This window comes from Marmota flaviventris, chromosome 9, assembly GCF_047511675.1.
Source record: "Marmota flaviventris isolate mMarFla1 chromosome 9, mMarFla1.hap1, whole genome shotgun sequence".
In the NCBI taxonomy this organism is placed as follows: Eukaryota; Metazoa; Chordata; class Mammalia; order Rodentia; family Sciuridae; genus Marmota; species Marmota flaviventris.
In genome coordinates this window covers 80,909,865-80,927,287 of record NC_092506.1, presented here as the reverse complement: position 1 = coordinate 80,927,287, position 17,423 = coordinate 80,909,865, and the positions used below count along the sequence as shown (strand labels likewise).

The 17,423-nt window shown below is 35.3% G+C and overlaps 2 protein-coding genes and 8 non-coding genes across 26 annotated transcripts in view; 9 read left to right on the top strand and 1 right to left on the bottom strand.

Moving 5' to 3' along the window:
* Nucleotides 1-9: 9 nt before the first annotated feature.
* Nucleotides 10-10,459, top strand: Taf1d (TATA-box binding protein associated factor, RNA polymerase I subunit D). Of its 10 annotated transcripts, none has more exons than XM_071616617.1 (12): nt 10-87; nt 2,121-2,219; nt 3,124-3,502; nt 4,201-4,376; nt 5,156-5,207; nt 5,594-5,760; nt 6,545-6,591; nt 7,724-7,766; nt 7,993-8,034; nt 8,671-8,763; nt 9,060-9,811; nt 10,050-10,459. In XM_071616617.1, exons 2-6 carry the CDS (start codon nt 2,149-2,151, stop codon nt 5,738-5,740), a joined length of 825 nt encoding a protein of 274 aa, XP_071472718.1. In that variant the 5' UTR covers nt 10-87; nt 2,121-2,148; the 3' UTR covers nt 5,741-5,760; nt 6,545-6,591; nt 7,724-7,766; nt 7,993-8,034; nt 8,671-8,763; nt 9,060-9,811; nt 10,050-10,459. The 10 variants fall into 10 exon arrangements, with proteins under 10 accessions (XP_071472718.1, XP_071472719.1, XP_071472720.1 ...); XM_071616618.1 differs by having other exon boundaries at nt 7,724-8,763; nt 9,060-9,107; nt 9,398-9,420; nt 9,770-9,811; XM_071616619.1 differs by lacking the exon at nt 7,993-8,034.
* LOC114105096 (small nucleolar RNA SNORA40) lies at nt 6,283-6,410 on the top strand. The gene has a single exon (XR_003584948.1). It is a non-coding gene; the product is annotated as a small nucleolar RNA SNORA40 (small nucleolar RNA).
* Nucleotides 7,553-7,684, top strand: LOC114105092 (small nucleolar RNA SNORA18). Its single transcript, XR_003584944.2, has one exon. It is a non-coding gene; the product is annotated as a small nucleolar RNA SNORA18 (small nucleolar RNA).
* LOC114105099 (small nucleolar RNA SNORD5) lies at nt 7,811-7,882 on the top strand. The gene has a single exon (XR_003584950.1). It is a non-coding gene; the product is annotated as a small nucleolar RNA SNORD5 (small nucleolar RNA).
* Nucleotides 8,464-8,602, top strand: LOC114105088 (small nucleolar RNA SNORA8). Its single transcript, XR_003584940.1, has one exon. It is a non-coding gene; the product is annotated as a small nucleolar RNA SNORA8 (small nucleolar RNA).
* Nucleotides 8,844-8,974, top strand: LOC114105090 (small nucleolar RNA SNORA1). Its single transcript, XR_003584942.1, has one exon. It is a non-coding gene; the product is annotated as a small nucleolar RNA SNORA1 (small nucleolar RNA).
* On the top strand, nt 9,203-9,275 carry LOC114105103 (small nucleolar RNA Z40). Its single transcript, XR_003584953.1, has one exon. It is a non-coding gene; the product is annotated as a small nucleolar RNA Z40 (small nucleolar RNA).
* On the top strand, nt 9,471-9,590 carry LOC114105091 (small nucleolar RNA SNORA32). The gene has a single exon (XR_003584943.1). It is a non-coding gene; the product is annotated as a small nucleolar RNA SNORA32 (small nucleolar RNA).
* Nucleotides 9,846-9,974, top strand: LOC114105089 (small nucleolar RNA SNORA25). Its single transcript, XR_003584941.1, has one exon. It is a non-coding gene; the product is annotated as a small nucleolar RNA SNORA25 (small nucleolar RNA).
* Cep295 (centrosomal protein 295) overlaps nt 10,090-17,423 on the bottom strand; it is a 58,213-nt gene continuing 50,879 nt past the window's right edge. For 3 of the 8 annotated variants that reach the window (XM_071616603.1, XM_071616608.1, XM_071616610.1), the window contains 9 exons: nt 16,493-16,741; nt 15,563-15,702; nt 14,478-14,652; nt 12,698-13,350; nt 11,945-12,079; nt 10,968-11,055; nt 10,691-10,855; nt 10,465-10,564; nt 10,090-10,379 (listed from right to left, as the gene is read on the bottom strand). In XM_071616603.1, the coding sequence (XP_071472704.1) occupies nt 10,160-10,379; nt 10,465-10,564; nt 10,691-10,855; nt 10,968-11,055; nt 11,945-12,079; nt 12,698-13,350; nt 14,478-14,652; nt 15,563-15,702; nt 16,493-16,741 (1,925 nt within the window). In that variant the 3' untranslated portion in view covers nt 10,090-10,159. Of the gene's footprint in view, nt 10,380-10,464; nt 10,565-10,690; nt 10,856-10,967; nt 11,143-11,944; nt 12,080-12,267; nt 12,559-12,697; nt 13,351-14,477; nt 14,653-15,562; nt 15,703-16,492; nt 16,742-17,423 lie in introns of those variants that run through there. The other 5 variants (XM_071616605.1, XM_071616604.1, XM_071616606.1 and 2 more) reach the window with 5 other exon arrangements.

Below are 17,423 nucleotides of genomic sequence, written 5' to 3'. Positions count from 1 at the left end.
CGTCTGTCTTCCCAGCACTCTCTTCGTCCCGAGAGCTAAGTAGTAACGCGAGAATTCAGCCCAACATTTAGGGAGCTCGCGAGAGTGGTGAGTTCTTTTTCTTCCATACGGTTGGAGATGGTAAGCTGCTTATGTGTGCTGGAGTTCCCGGGCGGGGAAGCTGATGGGCGCGAACCGCCAGGGTTTCATGGCCCGAGTCAGTCGCGGTGTCCTGTTGCAGGCCTCGCATATGTGGCCCAAGGCCCACAGCGCGGCGCTTGTGGATGAAGGGGGGGCCTTGTAGATAAGTAGGGGAGAGGCGGTGGCTGTCCGGGCCTTGCCTGCGTGAAGGGCTGCAGGTGTAGTTTTCCCAGGACGCCGTGTTGCTGTGGATCTAGCCTCAGAAATCAGGCCTTGGGGTTGGATTGAGACCTTCGTGAGCGCGATTATAGTGTCGGCGTAGTTTACCGAGTCAAAATATTGATGTTACCTCGTCTAGGCAAATCTTAGAGGGTTAGTCACTATTGTGTGAATTAACCCTAGTGGACGCCATTTTTCTTGCCTGAGTTTGGGTGCTTCCTGGAGCTTCTCAGCCCGCGCAAGGTACCAAGTACAAGTTAGTTTCGTTAAGTGTCTTATTTGGCCACGTAGCCTCCAAAAAATAATCCCACAATTGGAAGCGACAACTAAGTAGGGATGCTTTCTACATAGATTTTTAAAAGTGATTTTGGAGCTAGCTGTATTTCAGTAATATTTACAAAAAAGTTGAGCTGGCGCATTAATGCTGTTACAGAGCTGGGGCATTCCAAGAAACTGAGGCAGCCAGAAGACCTACACTTCAAACTCTGACTGTTGCGATCAAGATTTCAGACATGTTTTCAGAATAATAGGCATGAGTTTATTGAAGGGATAGATAAACGGACCCCTAGAGGAGAGAGTTCTCAAGAGAGGAAAGGAAGGGACAGTGTTCCCAGAGAAGTTGTCCTACCCAGGTCCACCTCTCCACTTTACAGCAAGGTGACATCAGACTTTCAACTACCTATTGCTGTGACAATTCTAGGTTCCCTTGACCCAAGCTGAGCAGTTCTAATTAGAACTCAAATCAATTTTTACAGGTTTATGGTTAAAAGGAATTATTGTAAACCAATTTGGTTCGTGAAAAGGGTCACAAAGTCTCACCCTCCAGAACAACTTGGAATCCTCTTATCAATGATATTTCCTGACTTTCCTTGCAGATAACAGTTTTCTGAGGAATGTGAAATACTGTCCACTTAGGCCAGGCAAGGCTGCAGGTTGAATACTTTTGGGAAAAGGAAGCATGTGGGGGTCAGCACAGGAAAGTGGGCCCATTTTATAGAATTGTTCTCTTAATCTTACGTTCTCATCATCCTCATCTGTCTTTCCCCTAACAATATTATTGGAGCAAATGTTGATTTTTGAGTAGTTGATGTAATGACAGGATTTTGCATTTAGGAAAACTGTCACATGGATCTGTCTTATTTCACAAATTTGAGATTTTATACCTGAAATAGTTTACTGGTTAATCATTCTAGAACTTATTTATCACGGCTTACATGTCAGTTTTAAAGTAAACTAGATAATACAATGAAAAATGAAAGACGGGAGATGCAGTAAATAGACACATCTTACATCTTAAGTCTTAAGATTTTATTGCTTATTGTATACTATTAGAAAATGGTGACCAAGGCAGTTTCTGTGTAGTTTTTAGCTTGCTGAAAATTAGTTTTCATCAATTATAAGATAATATCAAAGACAGCATCAAAGATATGACAATATGAATGCAGAGATGAACATGAAAAGGCAGAGTAAATGAAAATTTCAGGCTTAAGAATTTTAAATTATATATTTGGCCGTTGGATTGTACATTAGTATTAGTAATTGCACATTAATTACCATGTAAAAACTGAAAGCACCTGTGAATGCAGTTTCTAGGTTTTTTAAAGAAATTGCTGTTCCTAGAACTTAAAAAGCTTAGGAAGTTATTTTGCCTAAATTCACAGAGTTGCATGGTTCATGTAGAGTGACATGGCTTGACTGCTTGAACTTTCTATATCTTGGCTGTGTAAGTCTTTATTGCTTAGGGAAGCTGCATCACATTTTCTGAATTTTCATAATTTCAGAGAACAGTTTTAAGTCAAAACAGAAGTGATGGATAAATCAGGAATGGATTCCCTTGACTGTCTGGTGTCTGATGCAGCTGTGGAAGTTGAAAACCAAAGGTAAATGAACTTTCTGGGGAGAATGGTAGTTTCAGTCAAAATGTTTAGTGTTTGAATTACTAAGAAAGTATAAATCATTGTATATAATTGGTTAAGATAATTTCAGGAATTGGAAAGGAAAACAGATGACACCTTCCAGGTTTATTGGATTATTGCAAGTACTTTGATTCAAAATCTATTATAATATATTCTTGGCTTAGGAAGATGGTATTTTCTTGGTATCTCTTCCAGACTGAATTGTCCAGTTTTTGTCTAATAGATTGTATGCTTAGAGGAGACACTAGCAGCAAATCAGACAACTTTTATTGGTTCTTTTTAGTTATACGACAGCAGAATCCATGTTGATATAATTGTGCAAGCATGGATTTATATCTTATTCTAGTTAAGAATCTCATTCCTATGGACTTATGATGGGATTCACTGTTTTCATATATGTATCTGGGAAAATTATGTCAGATTCATTCCACTGTCTTTCCTTTGCCTATCCCCACCTCCTTTCCCCATTGTCTAATCTGTTGTATTCTACCCCTCACTATTCCCCACCTCCATATTATGGGTTAGCTTACACATATCAAAGAATATTTGTCCTTTGGTTTTGGGGACTGACTGACTTCACTTAGCATGATAGTCTTCAGATTCATCCATTCGCAGGCAAATGTCATTAAGTCATTCTTTATGGCTGAGTAATACTCCTTTGTATATATTTGCCACATTTTCTTTATTCACTCCTTAGATGCCATTTTAGATATGGTTGTCAGGACCTGTGACTAGCTGGTACTGCACCTTTCTGAAAATATTTAGGTATTCTGAGAATGTTTTCCTGAGTTGATCCTAGAAGAAAAGCACATGTGTGATTGAGTATTAAGAGTAATTAGCATTATAACAGAATTTTTCATTTTCCTAGTGACGACTCCTCATCTGGTAGCAGCTTATTTAAAACCCAGTGTGTTACTTCCCCACCTAAAAGAAGGCAAAGAAACCCCACTAGAAAATTTGTTCATTCACCTGAAAGTGTTACAGATTCATCAAGTGATTCATCTATGGAACCAAAACCATTGACTTTAAAAGCTATTTTTGAAAGATTTAAGAAAAAGAAACGAAGAAAGAGGAAGAGAAAGTACAAGCCAAAATTAAGAACAAAGGAAGAGCCAGAAGGAAGAAGAAAAACCAAGAGGTCACAAATAGATAAGAAACAAATTAAAAATAAAGGATCTAGACTCCCATTTTTACAATCTGAGAATGAAAGAAAACCATTACCTTGGAGAAAAATTTTAGCCTTTGAGGTAAGTTAGTATTTTGTATGTAATGGATACACAAAAATAAAATGTCTGAAATGACCTGGCCATTTATAGAATTGTCTTAAGATATACCTGGACCAGTTTTCAGGTCCTTTCCAGTTTTCAGGATACTATTCTATATTTACTTCCACATAAAATCTACTCCATCATAAAGGACAAACTTCACTAGTGTTTCTGGGTATACTCTTCCTGGCATATTTCTTCTGTGAATTTAAGAATCTGAATAATGGCAGGCCAAATCTGCTTAATATAAAATCCCTTGGTTTCATCAGATCTTTAAACATAACCCTGAAGCAAATGATTCCCCAATTTTTGCATTAATACAAGTTGGACTGGTATCTCCAAAGTGTAGTAGACATTAAAGTTTAGCTGTTTCTGATGGAATTCCTTCCTGAACAATCTAATACTTAGCAGTATATTTGACAATTGAATGCTGAATGAATGCATGATTAATAAAGTGTCTTGCTGGAACCTATAATTATTTGAGAGGATTAATATTTTTGTAATCTTTTGTTTAAGAATATTATAATAAACATTTGGTAAATTTGGTTCAGAAGTACAGAATGGTTAGGATTCAAGTGTGTGAGAGTATGATTAATTGTTTTGAATATAAGTATCTGACTTTGTCATGAAGTAAGACACCTTAATTTTGTAAGACTAAGACAAAAATGTGTTTTTAATAGCAAGCTGTTGCAAGAGGATTTTTTAACTACATTGAAAAATTGAAGTATGAACACCACCTTAAGGAATCCTTGAAGCAAATGAATGTTAGTGAAGATTTGGAAAAAGAAGATCTTGATAGTCGTAGATACAAATATTTGGATGATGATGGATCAATTTCTCCTATTGAAGAGTCTGTGTAAGTGGAATCATGTAAAATAACTTTGGGCATAGATTATATGTAACTTAAGAGACACCCATGAGTTGATGGTAGGACTGCATTATAGCAACTTGGAAAGCACTATGGAGATTCCTAAAGTCTAGGAATTGACTACCATATGACACAGCTATACCACCTCTTGATATTTATGTAAAAGAATTAGCATATTGTACTTAATTGTCATACCCATGCTTATTACAGCAAAGTGCCCCATAGTCAAGTTATGGAACCAGCATAGGTGTCATTCAGCAGATGAATGAAGAAATATGGTATATATACACAGTGGAGTTTACTTCGTCACAAAGAATGAAATTTGGATAGAAGTGGAGAACATGTTAATTTTTTATTATGCTTTGGGGTTTTACCAAATTGTTGGGCTTTTGGGCTCTCCTGTCTCAACTCCCCAACTCTCTGGATTTATAGGCATGTGCCACCTCACTCAGCTACCATTAATACATAGATACCATCAAAACATAGACATATAGTAGGTTAATTAGGATATTTTAGCTGAACTCAGCACACAAAACATCCACTATTAAAACAAGACGTGACTAGTATTACTGTTTGAATTATGTCAGCAGAATATATAACTAATTAGAATATTTTATCATTAAGTTGTGCCTTTTTAAGAGTATTTTTATTTATTAATTTATATATAGTGCTAAGAATAAAACCCAGTGCTGAACACACATTAGGCAAGTGCTTTTACCACGAGACATAACTCCACCTCCATTAACTTATGCATTTTAATATTACAGAGCAGATGAGGAGACAGCACATCTTGAACATGAATGTGATATCAAGTTGGTAGTAAGTGATTTATTTTTATCCTGTCGTGAGGAATGCTGAAGTTAGTATAGGAGGAATATTATGTCCAATAATTTTGGCAGGAAATAATTTAATTTATATAATTGATAATGAGAAAATGGGCTCTTCAATTTTTTGGTCTTTGTTGTTGTGGGGGGTTAGATCAAGGAACTTTTGCATGCTAAATGAGTGATCTACCATTGCATTCCATGCCTACCCCTAATTTTATGAACGTTTTAATGCGTGGTGTTAGGGTATTAAAAGAAAAAATATGCAGATGCTAATTTAGATTTTTAAAATCTAGATGTAGTTTAGTTTATTTCAAGTAACCTAGTCTTTAAACATTTGTAATTGCTTTTAGTTATTGTTTAATATTCTTTTTAATGCAGGAGGATAGTTGTTTTATAGTAAGTTCTGACTTCCCAAAGAAGACGAACATATATCTAGAGCATGAGAATAATAATAAAGAAACTGCTTTTTCTAAAAAGCGAGCTTCTAATGCCAAAAATATTGGACAGAATACAGAGTGCCCTTAAAGGAGATGAAGTCAAAGCAGGTAAATAATATACAGAAAAAGTGACTTTTCATGGGAAGAAATGACTAAAGAAGTTTAATGTGCATAAATGTGAAAGCCTCGTGATGAAATTCCAGTGAAGAACTTCCTAAAGAGAAAATAACAAGCAACTTGTGAATAACTTTGTAAAACAAATGTAAAGAATAACTTTAGTAAGATTTTAATCCTGAATAGAAAGATAAAACCAAATATTCAATTTCCTTAGATTTCCTAAAACATTTCTTACTGACAAATACCAAAGTGGCGTTTTTTTTCCCCCTTCTTTTCCCCTGTGGAGATCGAAACAAGTGGTGTTCTACCACTGAGCTACATCAGTAATTCTTAAAAAAATGTTAAGACTGGGTGGGGATTCAGAGCCTGGCCTCAAATCTCCGCTTCTTTCTTGTCACTGGGATTAGAGATGTGTGCCACTGTGCTCTGCTTTCAACTTCCATTTTTCTTACTACTGTAATCAACATTGTGCAGCAGCTAGCTATTCTATTAAAATACACTGCATTGTACAGTAGCACTTGTGTGTGTTTTTGTTTAACTTTTGGACAAAGACTTGTAGACAAGTGCAAAAAATAAATCCTCTTTTGCAACCCAGAACTCATTGTTCAGTATGAGTTTTGATACATATAAGCAGGTATACTATCTAAGATAGCTTAAAATGATGTGGTTTGATAAATGAAAAGGTTCTAAAACGAGGATTTCAGCTTTGTTGATTGCATGTTCCAATTTTCATATTGTGATTCAAGAGAAGGGCTTTTTTTTTTTTTTTTTGAAGGCTGTCTTCAGAAAATGATGCATTGGTTTGAAGATATTTTAACTGGTGTAAGTATATTAGATTAATTCATTTTAATGAGATACTTGTGGCTTTATTTAATTTTGAATTATGACATTGACTGCCAGAAAGCAATCTTGGATTCAAATATTTTATAGTGCTGAAGTACTAGTTTCATTTTACTTGGGAAGATTTCTTGGGAAGTCTTAAAACATGGTTTCCCAGTTCAAGTATACTCAATATTTAAAAGGGAGGATGAAATTCAATAGTTATCTATACTAGTTACAAGGTTTCATAAATAAGAATGATAAAAATTTATCAAATTTATTTTCTTATTTTGTCTGCTCACAGCATAGCCACATAAAAAAGGAGGAGATATCTTATGTACATAATATCTTATGTATCTAAGAATCATTAAATTCATTAGACTGGTCTATTTAAGATGAAAAACATGTTAAGAACCAAACTTCTGCAGGCACACTGGCACATGTTTGTAATCCCAGTGGTTCTGGAGGCTGAAACAGGAGGATTGCAAGTTCAGAGTCAGCTTCAGCAATAGCAAGGTGCTAAGCAACTCAGTGAGACCCTGTCTCTAAATTAAAAAAATACAACATAGGGCTGGGGGATGTTTAGTGCTCCTGAGTCAAATACCCTGGTACTCCCCCCAACCCCCCTCAAAAAAACTACTATAATTTATACTTACTCCTAAAAGTCACCTACTTGATGGTACTTTTGGCTCCTACATAGCTTGGTACAAATCCATGCCATGGGACTATAAAATTATTGCATTTGAGGTAATGGATAGATATGGGAATTCTAGGACTTGCACATGGTAGACAAGTGGCTGTACTCTTAAGCTATACCCTACACTCTTGAAATTAGTTCTTTTTTGTGATTACAATGGAAGTAGCTTTTTTTTTTTTTTTCATTTTTAACTATAGTTCTGTTGTGCATCAGAAATTCTTGCTAATCATTGTTTTCCTCTGGAGTCTTCCATTTATCTAAACACTGATTGAGGTCTATCCCGATGGGGCTTCTCTTGTAGCCACTTGTCGTTGGAAACGCCTCATAGAGTAATTCTGTGGTTTTGCTTTCCTCATAGGACTGTTTATTAGGCCTGTGGGAAGTAACTACAAGACAATTAAAAAGTATGAAAGACCTAATTTTTCTTTTTTATCTTAGATATTGGCATATTCCACATCTGCAGTACTGAGTGTGATAATAGGTAAGTTTGTAGGATTCAGTATAATCCTTTGGAATGCCATTACAGTTCAAATGATGAATTTAACTGTTCAACTGCTGAATGACACAGATATGAACTAAAACTTTATTCTGACAGAGCTGAATGAATATATGTGTCTGCACATGAAACTTCCCTTATGTTTTGGTTTTTATATTAGAATATTTATAGTGTCCCTCACTAAATTTTTCATTTGGTAATTTCTCTATAGGAGTGAATATGATTTGAACTTGGTGATTTTTATGTTAGAGAAGTAAGTGAAATTTTTACTAATTTATTAAGGACTTGAAGATCTTAGGCATTCTAACATTACATGAAGTATTTCCTAACTTCCTCCTTTGTATTACATGACAGCTCTCTACATGATACCATGTTTGCCTGGATTTGTTGATTCAATAGGAAATGAAAGGCATTCTGACAAACGAAAGGCTTTGACAATTTGAGCAAGTGACATTGACATTTCTAGTGTGGGAATGGGACTCAGGGCCTTATACCCTACTCAGTATTTAGAGAGGCTGGATCATTTAAGAGTTTTTTGTCTTTATACATACATGTACTTTTTTTTGCGTTACAATTATTACACATATATACCAGATCAGTAGAGTTCTTAAAGGTAGTTTCCTCATCACATTTCTTGGCAGCAGCACAACAGACTTGGGAATAGAGGCAACAGTTTAGTCTCTGCACTGCATGGTATCTGCACTCAGCAGTTTCTTCCTGCTGGCGTGTTCAAAGGACAGTGCAATAGAAATTCAGTATCTGGCATCGTTGGTTTTCTTGGCTTTGTGCATGTTAAACCTGGTATTTCTATTGATACAGCATTTTTATAGGTATTTGTTAGTTCATTTTAATAGTCTTAAATGGTGAATTATGCTTTTCTTTTTGTAAGGTGTCAACACTTGAGAACCAAGCAGATCCATCTATATCCCAAAGTATAAGGCTTTGTTGATATTGCTTCTGGCTGTTTGTTTTCTCCTATTTGGTAAGCAGAAAAGAAATTTCATACAGATATAGAAGCCCTTTTGCATAGTGTTTGGGTAAGCTTGAGAGGAATATTTATAAAGCCTCATTCTAGATGAAAATGGGCACTGTTAATCAGTGTTCAGAATTGGTCAATGTGGCTAAATTGACACAGGTTATGCTTCCATCACAGTATCTATCTTGCAGTGGTGACAATGAGACCTGTAACATTTTGCTTAAGTTCATAAGTGAAAATATTGAGAAAAATGTTAAAAATGATAAGAAATGATTAATGAAATTGTACAATTCAATTCCTAGGATCCTAAAGTCAAATTACTTGAAGAAATTAAATCCTGAGTAACTTAGGTAAGATTTTTACTAGTTACAAAAAGGCAGTCTAATAATCATATTGCACCCAAATCAGATTTTTCAGTATTTAATCAGTGCTCAACACTGATTAGCTATGTTATGATGATGGGCAATATGTTCAACTGCTCTGAATGGGCTGAATGAAAATAGCCTTTCTGAACATCCACATTTAAATATACTATGTATTTTCCAAAATGGTTGTCCTTATAATGGTTAGTGATCAGGGCATTTTGGGTTCTCTAAATGATTGGATGATGACCGCATTTTAAATATAAATTTTTTCACAGGTGGAGAATTGTGAAATCATCTGGCAAGTAACTTTTTTTTTTTTTACCTTATAATGTTTTTTCCAGGGTATAATGGTCATTACCAAGGCTTTTAGAATACAGTTTCTTATTTGCTGTGGACATGACCATAAAATAATTCCCTCTAGGTTTTCTATCTGCTACTTTGCTAGCATTCAACCTATTGGGAACATTTCAAGTATACTTTTCTTTTTATCTATGTTGCCTAGATTTTTAAAACATTCAGATTCTCACCATGGTAGATAATTAGCTTTCTGGGGCCATACCACACACACTGTTTACACCAGTTTGGTGATATGGCTCCAGAACTCATTCTTGATTGCTCTAATTCTCTATATTCTTATTATATTATAGGGCTCTTGAAACAAACAGATAAGCATCAGATCTTCTAAAAAGGTATGTGTGTGTACTTGAGACCTATATAATACAATGGTCATTTCAAAGAGGGCTTTTGGGGCTGTGAAACCAGGAGCCCTTAACGCAGTGACCACAGATTGATGTTCTCCACAGGACCCCATAGTCACTCAGTAGTGCTGTATATTCCTGAGGAGATAACATTTATTTAGCAACTTGTGATCATGATGATCGATAGATGTGGGAATGTTTAACCAACAATGTCTATGCTCTTTTTTAGGGTATTCTTGGAATGGACAACAAAGAAATCACAATGGAAATTCCTTAAATAAAAATTTATTGACTTAAAATTACACACTTTTAAAAGAAAAACACCATTCTAAAGAAGAGTCAACCTGTATTTTTGGCTCGAAGTTTCTCTAGTGTTTTCTGTGGAGAGAATAAATAAAAATAAGCAGCAGTTCCTATTGTGGTATGCCCTAAATATAAGAAGGGAGGGGGCTTGTTTACCTTATGAAATTCTTTTGCCCTTTCTCTGTTCTGGGCATAAGCTTCTTGTTTTGCTTTCTCTACCTTTTGTTGTTTCACTTCAGCTAATTGATTATATAGTCTGAAAGTAATTTATATGGAATTAAATACAATATTGAAAAATGAGCTACTAAAAATAAAGCAAAAAAAAAAAAAAAAAAAGCTACCTTAGAGCCCTTTGGTGCATGAGGGTGTGTGCATTCTTTCTTTCTTCTGGAAAATTCATTTTAACTTTATTGACTCCCTTAAGGCGACTCACAGATGAACCTGGGAAAAGGGAAATAAAGGCTTGCTATGGCATAGGCAAGGCCCTGATATGACAATTTTAATTTCACACAATCATCCAGGAAAGTGGTTGAGAGTGGATTGATTTCAAATTCAAAGTCAGCATACCTGTACATTGTTTCTCCTTAACTGTTTTGACTTGGGAATTTTCAGTGAGTTTACTCTTATTCCTTATTTCTTTCTGCCTCTGGTAGGATCTCTCCAAAAATGATTTTTTTCTCTTTACAAATGCTTCTTGTAAGCTTCCTGCCATGGTACATTTTGGCAGTGTTTCTATTTTAAGAAAGAGTTGGGGCCATGCTGAATTATTTAAGTATATAGTAGTTTATTCTCGGCTTAAAAGGTGTGATCCCTAGACTCACCATTTCAGATACTCAAGACATACCTGTAGATTCTGTTGACTTCTGCAAAGAAAACTCTGATATGACTGGATAATCTGAGTTTTCTGTTTCTGATGGAATAAATGCATTCACCTAAAGACAGGAAAATTCAGTCATGCTGTCCTCTTCAAAAAATGATTTGTCATCAAATCCATTGTTCTGCCAACTATCTGTGCAAGACTTTGAACATGTTCTTTATTAGTGTATTACGTGGGGGAACATAAATTTGTGTTATTTGGGACTTGGTTCCCACCCACGTTTTGTTCTCCCACTTAATTGTCTCAATTGTTTTGGGGCAGCATTATAGGTATTCTGAGCCTGGTTTACAACTTGCCATCTCTCCTGCCTCAGCCTCTGGTAGTAGGCAGTGTACTACCATGCCTGGCTTATATGGCATTGTTCTTATAGCCCTTTCCCATCTGTTTATTCTCACAAGCTGTGATGTTAATTTCCTCTTAATACCTATAGTTTTCTAAAAAGAATTTTTGTTAGCACTGGCTTTTACACTGCCAGAAAACACTTTTCTGCATCATTTAGCTAGTAAGAAATGACCTAAAACCACAACTAGAATATTACAAATGTGATCAAGAAACAATAGACAATGAAAGCAGGGTCCAGTTAGGGTTCACACTACCAAGTGTGTGAGGATCAGATGGTCTGCTTGTAGTGGAACAAAGAACATGCAGAAAATTGTTTTTCAAACAGCAACATCTTTTCAGGTCTACAAAGTTCAAAGTAAAGTGAATTCCAGACCTGGAATTCCTTACTTTCTAGGATACCTGCTTCTCAAAATTTTGATAGAAGTTCCAACTCAAAGTCTTACTATCTACACCATCATGAATGTGTATATTGGGGACTGCAAAGCAATGCATTTAGGAGGCCTTTAAGGGCTTTAGCCATGTTGCATGCCTTGTGTAAATTATTCTGTTCCCCAATTCAGATTCCTGTATAAGGCATATTTAATGAGTGCTATAAAATTTACCTGAAGGTAGCCTTTTCCCTCATTCTTCTCTTCTAGAGATAAGTTTGCAAATTCAGCTTCAATAATGCTAATATCACTGGTGCTTACTAAAGTAAGTTCTGGTTCTTCCATTATACCATTACCAGATTCTGTCTCCTGGTAAAACAAACGGGAAGTCATATGAAAATAGCCCTTTAAATGTTCAAAATATACAATTTGCACTTTGAATCTTATGTGGACATAAATGCAAAAATACTGTACAGTAAGATCAACAGATGATAGATTCTCCCTTGGGACCTACCCCCATCACAGCATACTAAAAATACTAGAATGGACTTTGGGCATGGGGTAAAATAGTATGGTAGCTGTATTGAAAGGATTACTAACCTAAATAAATGTTAATGTGGCTAGACAGATGGGGAATTATAGAACTGGAGAGGGTATATCCTAAAGACAGCAGTGGCTATTGAGTTCCAGCCAAATGTAGGCCACAAGACCAGATTATGTTCCAAAGGAAGTAACTAGTTTTACATAATGAAGAATGTAAAGGAGGAAAAAAAAAATAACCAACTAAAACACCTCTGTGGTTGTAGATGAAGCCCTTATTTTCAGTCTTTTATCAGTGGAAAGTTAAGCTGCAACAACAACAACAACAAAAAAAAAGTAGTAAAACTCAGCTTTCAAAATTTGGAAATTTTCTCATTTCATCTCAGAAATATTAATAAGTAACCTTATTCGTTTATATTGAAAAATCTTTCCATAGATTTCACTTACCCAGATTGGAATAGAACTCTGTAATGAAAATGATCCAGAACTTTTAAGAGACTCTGATTTTGCTATTTGGGACAGGTTTATGACTTGTGGAGTTTCAGTTTTAGTTGAATTCTCAAAATATTTTTCATTTTGTATACTTAATGAATGTGGTGTCTGAACTGAAGTTCCCATCTCCGCTGTTCTTACACATAACTGAGAATCAATTTCAATATGTGGATCTGTAGCTAAAACTCCACAAGATTCATTTTCATCTTCAGTGAGTCCTTGGCTGGGTAACACTGTAAGGACATCTTTTTTTGATAGTTCTTCAAAGTCCCATCTTTCTCTTCTGCTTTCTTGTTCATGTTTTATTAAGCACTCACTAGAGGAAGAACTACAAGGAGTACTATGCTGTACTTGTAACTGATGAAATACATTAGCCTCATCCGATGAACTGTAAGTGGAATTTAAATTTCCTCTGGAAACCTGGAAATGAACACTTTTTTTCTTATTTTGTAATATTTCAGTCTGTTCTTTGGAGGTATAGTTCTGATTTTCTATGCCTTGGGAAGTATCTCTTGCTTCAATGCTAAAAATAGTTGGTAGGTCAGCATGCTGGCTCCCCTCCTGTGAAGAAAATTCTGGCAGAAGCTGTTGAAAAGATTGTTCAGATCCTGCATTTAAAAATTTTAAAAATCAGTCTTATATGTTATAAATTTTAACTCTCATAGTTTACTGCAAGTTAAGATTTTCCTACAGTTTTAAGAGTGAATACTGATGTGTAAACATATGACTAGACAAATAAAAGATGGTCACAGTGATTTTTCAATCAACTCTATAGCTCCTAACACATATTGCCTCTTTTTCTAATGTTTAATAAACACAATTTGGGTATCAGACAAAATGATGATTTTCCTCTATGAAAGAACAATATTGATTTTGAACAAATAGAATAAAATGTACATGTATGTATGTCATGTGTATAGGTATATACATAGATATGTGTGTGTATAAAAGTTCTATTAGGCTAGAACTAGAGGTAGAAGTAGAATTGAGGGTCAAGGGGTAACTCTTTTTATATTACAAAGTTCAGTATTGTAAAAATGCAAACTAAACATTTTTTACTTCTGTTATTTTTAGTTTTGTTGGCACATTATAATTACACATTATAGTGAGATCTGCTATTACATATTTGTATACATACAACAATATAATTTGGTCAGTTTTATTCCCCAGTATGAGACTATAAAGAACAGAAATTTATTTTTCCACTTCTGTTATTTAACTAAATACAAAAATACATAAAACCTCTAATACTGAGGACAGGAATGAGGACAAATCTAGGGGGACCAGGTATAATTTCCAAGGAAAGGGATGTAAGGAACCATGAAAAAAATCATTTAAGTTAACCTTTTTTATTCCAGTGTCCCAGATACTATTTTTGCCCAATGTCCTATGTAAAAGATCATATATTGTTCCAGTGTCCTATTTATAGGACATTTTTATTTTCATTCTTTTTTTTAAAAAAAATATTTATTTTTTAGTTATAGGTGGACACAATATTTTATTTTTATGTGGTGCTGAGGATTGAACCCAGTGCCTCACGCATGCTAAGCGAGCACTCTACCACTAAGCCACAACGCCAGCCCCTGTATTTTCATTCTTAATGATCATAAAGGATATACAAGGTATAGATTTTGATTTCCAATACATTTTAATGCACCAGTATGCACCTAAAATATGTGCAGAATTGAAAACTTGGGATTTAATGGATTAACATTTTTTATTTAGTCATACTTACCCTCAATATCATCTGTAGCAAAACTCTGAGCTGCAGCTTGAGCCAGGTTAAGGTCCGGTGGCTGGTTTAGGCTAGTGTTAAAAAAAGGATGCAAGCTGGCCTTTCTCAGTGCTGTGAAAGAAACTGTACTTTTGGGTGCAGTGGCACTGTGTCTTTCAGATGAAAGATCTGAGGTCTGACAGAAAAAAACAAGGAAAGGCTGATTGTATATTATTAGTTGTATCAATAATCACTGTTTCTTTGATATTACTCTTCCTTAATTACCACTTTACTAACACAGTAATACTTTGCTGATTTATAAACCCAATTCTTTCTTTCAGTCAATATGAGATGTAAGAAAAAGATTACTTAGGAAAAAAAAACAGTGAACTAAACAAGTGGAAATTAATTTTCCGATTTATTCAAACAGTATGGGATGTCAAGATGTTGGGCTGTGGAAGTAGAAAGTCCCAGGTTTGAATCTCACTTCCTTCACTGTGTAGGAAAATACTTTTAAAACTTTTGCAAAGTCATATTTACTTATTTAAATATGTTAAAACTGTACCAATGAAGTAAATTTTAAAAAGCAAACCAAAACAATTATCAGGCCTATATGGGGTCATATGCACTAGCTAAAGATACTGCAGATAGGATAAAATTCTAATTAGCTCTCTGCAATCTTGGTTCCACATTTAAAAACAAACACAGACATTCTGATTTAATTGATCTGGGGGATAGTCTGGGCATTGGGATCTTTTTTTTTTTTTGGTACCAGGGATTGAACTCAGGGGCACTCAACCACTGAGCCACATGCCCAGACCTATTTTGTATTTTATTTAGAGACAAGGTCTCACTGAGTTGCTTGGTGATTCACCATTGCTGAAGCTGGCTTTGAACTCTCAATCCTCCTGTCTCAGACTTCCAAGCCGCTGGAATTACAGGCGTGTGCCACCACACCTAGCATGGCATTGGGATTTCTTAATAAAGTTTCCCTTTTATTTCTAAAAGGCAGTCAAGGTTGAGAACCATTGTTCAACAAAAGAAAAAAAGAATTAAAACTGTTCTTAAATATTCACTTGCAAAAAAGAGTATCTATTTTAATATACCTGGTAAAAGTTTCTGTCGTCTTGAGAAATCCCAGATGACAATGATGATAAATCAAAATCTGGATGCGGTTCTAAGGGTTTAAAGAGCTGACGATGCAGATTTGGAAAAATATGTTCCAATTCTGGAAAGTCAAGGTCAACTGTTGGAATTTTGAGGGGAATAAAAGGATAGTTATTTTTTTTTTTTAAGATAGTTATTTTTTAAATTTAAAGTAAAGTCTAGAAAATGAGTACTAAAAATACTCATTAAAATCCTTTAATGCAATATAATTATTTTTTTCATGATCAGTAGATGCTTTCAAATTAAGTCCTGTGATGATTATTTCCAAGGCACTAAAAAATATGGATCCTCTCTCTAAAACATTTGAAGAACATCAGTTTCCATTTCTATCAGCTTCTGACTTCTAGGGTTAATTAGGAATAACAGGCCATATACGATCATTGCTTTGCTATAATCTTTGCTGTTCTCACCTCAGGATCAATAATTAAAAAGAAAAAGAAAAAAAGAGGGAAGGTGCACTGTACTCAGTATTACCATGGGCCAAAATTGTGCTTCATGTACCATTTCCTTCAAACTCTAACATCCTTCTTTTAGAGATGATAAAAGGGTATATTAAATTTTGCCCATAATTTCAGTTAGGAAATAGCCTATAATTCAAATCTACTTCTGAATTCTGAGCCCTACCTGGCCCCACCTGGAATAGGCAACATTTCAAAAGCAAAGGAAGATTTGCTCATTAATCTCTCCTTGTTCTTCAGTCAAACTGGTTCCAGATACTTTCTCTAATTAAATGCCCTCTATATTTTCTATGGTATAACTGTGTTGCATCAGGCGATAAAAACATGAAGCTCAAACAGTAAATTGAAACTAAGAAGGATAAAAGGTGAAAACTTAATTTATATGAAAGTATTCCTTTAAAACAATTTTACCTTGCAAGTCTGTTTTCTCAGGCCTCAAATCTGCTTCATTTATGTACTTGTCTGTGGTCTGCTGAAAGTGTGTGTGACCAGATGTAAATTCTTCTACTGCAGGCAACAGAGATTTATGAACATCTGAAGAGTTCTGCTGATGATAAATAACTTGTGTTGAAGGAATTATAGAACTTAAAATATCCATTTCCTCCTCTTTACTGCTGGTAGATTTTTGTTCCCGGTAGTCCATGTGCTCTGAAAATGACTCTGAAAATTGAGTTTAATGAAAATATTTGACATTAACAACATATTCCTTTTAACATTTCCTTAAAGACATATTCTGATAGAGACATGGCAATATATAATGCTAAAGACCAAGAAAGAAAGTTGCTCAGATTTCCACTGAATGGTAAAATGTGGCATGAGTAAATATTTCTCAAAGAGTTGTTGGCGATCTACAGAGCATCCTTGTGACTTCTAGTCTTATTCATTTATTGTAGTACCTGGCAGAGGGGGTGGATTGAACCCAGGTGTGCTCTACTGCTAAGCTACACTTTCAGCCCTTTTAATTTTTTGAGACAGGATGTCAGTTGCTGAGGGACTTGCTAAGTTGCTGAGGCTAGCCTCCAACTTGGTATCCTCCTGCCTCAGCCTCTGGAGTCACTAGGATTACAGGTATGTGCAACTATACTCAGCTTTATTTTTTATTTTGAGACGGTCTCACTGAGTTGTCAAGGCTGGCTTTGAACTTGTTATCCTCCTGCCTTAGCCTCTCAAGTAGCAGAGATTACAAGCATATGTCACCACACCTAACTCCACTTTTAGAATGTCACACTGTCTAATACAGTTGTTTTTTTTTTTTTTTTTGGTACCAGGAATAGAACTTTTGGTACCAGGGCACTTAACCACTAAGCCACATCCCCAGGCCTTTTTTGTACTGAGACATGGT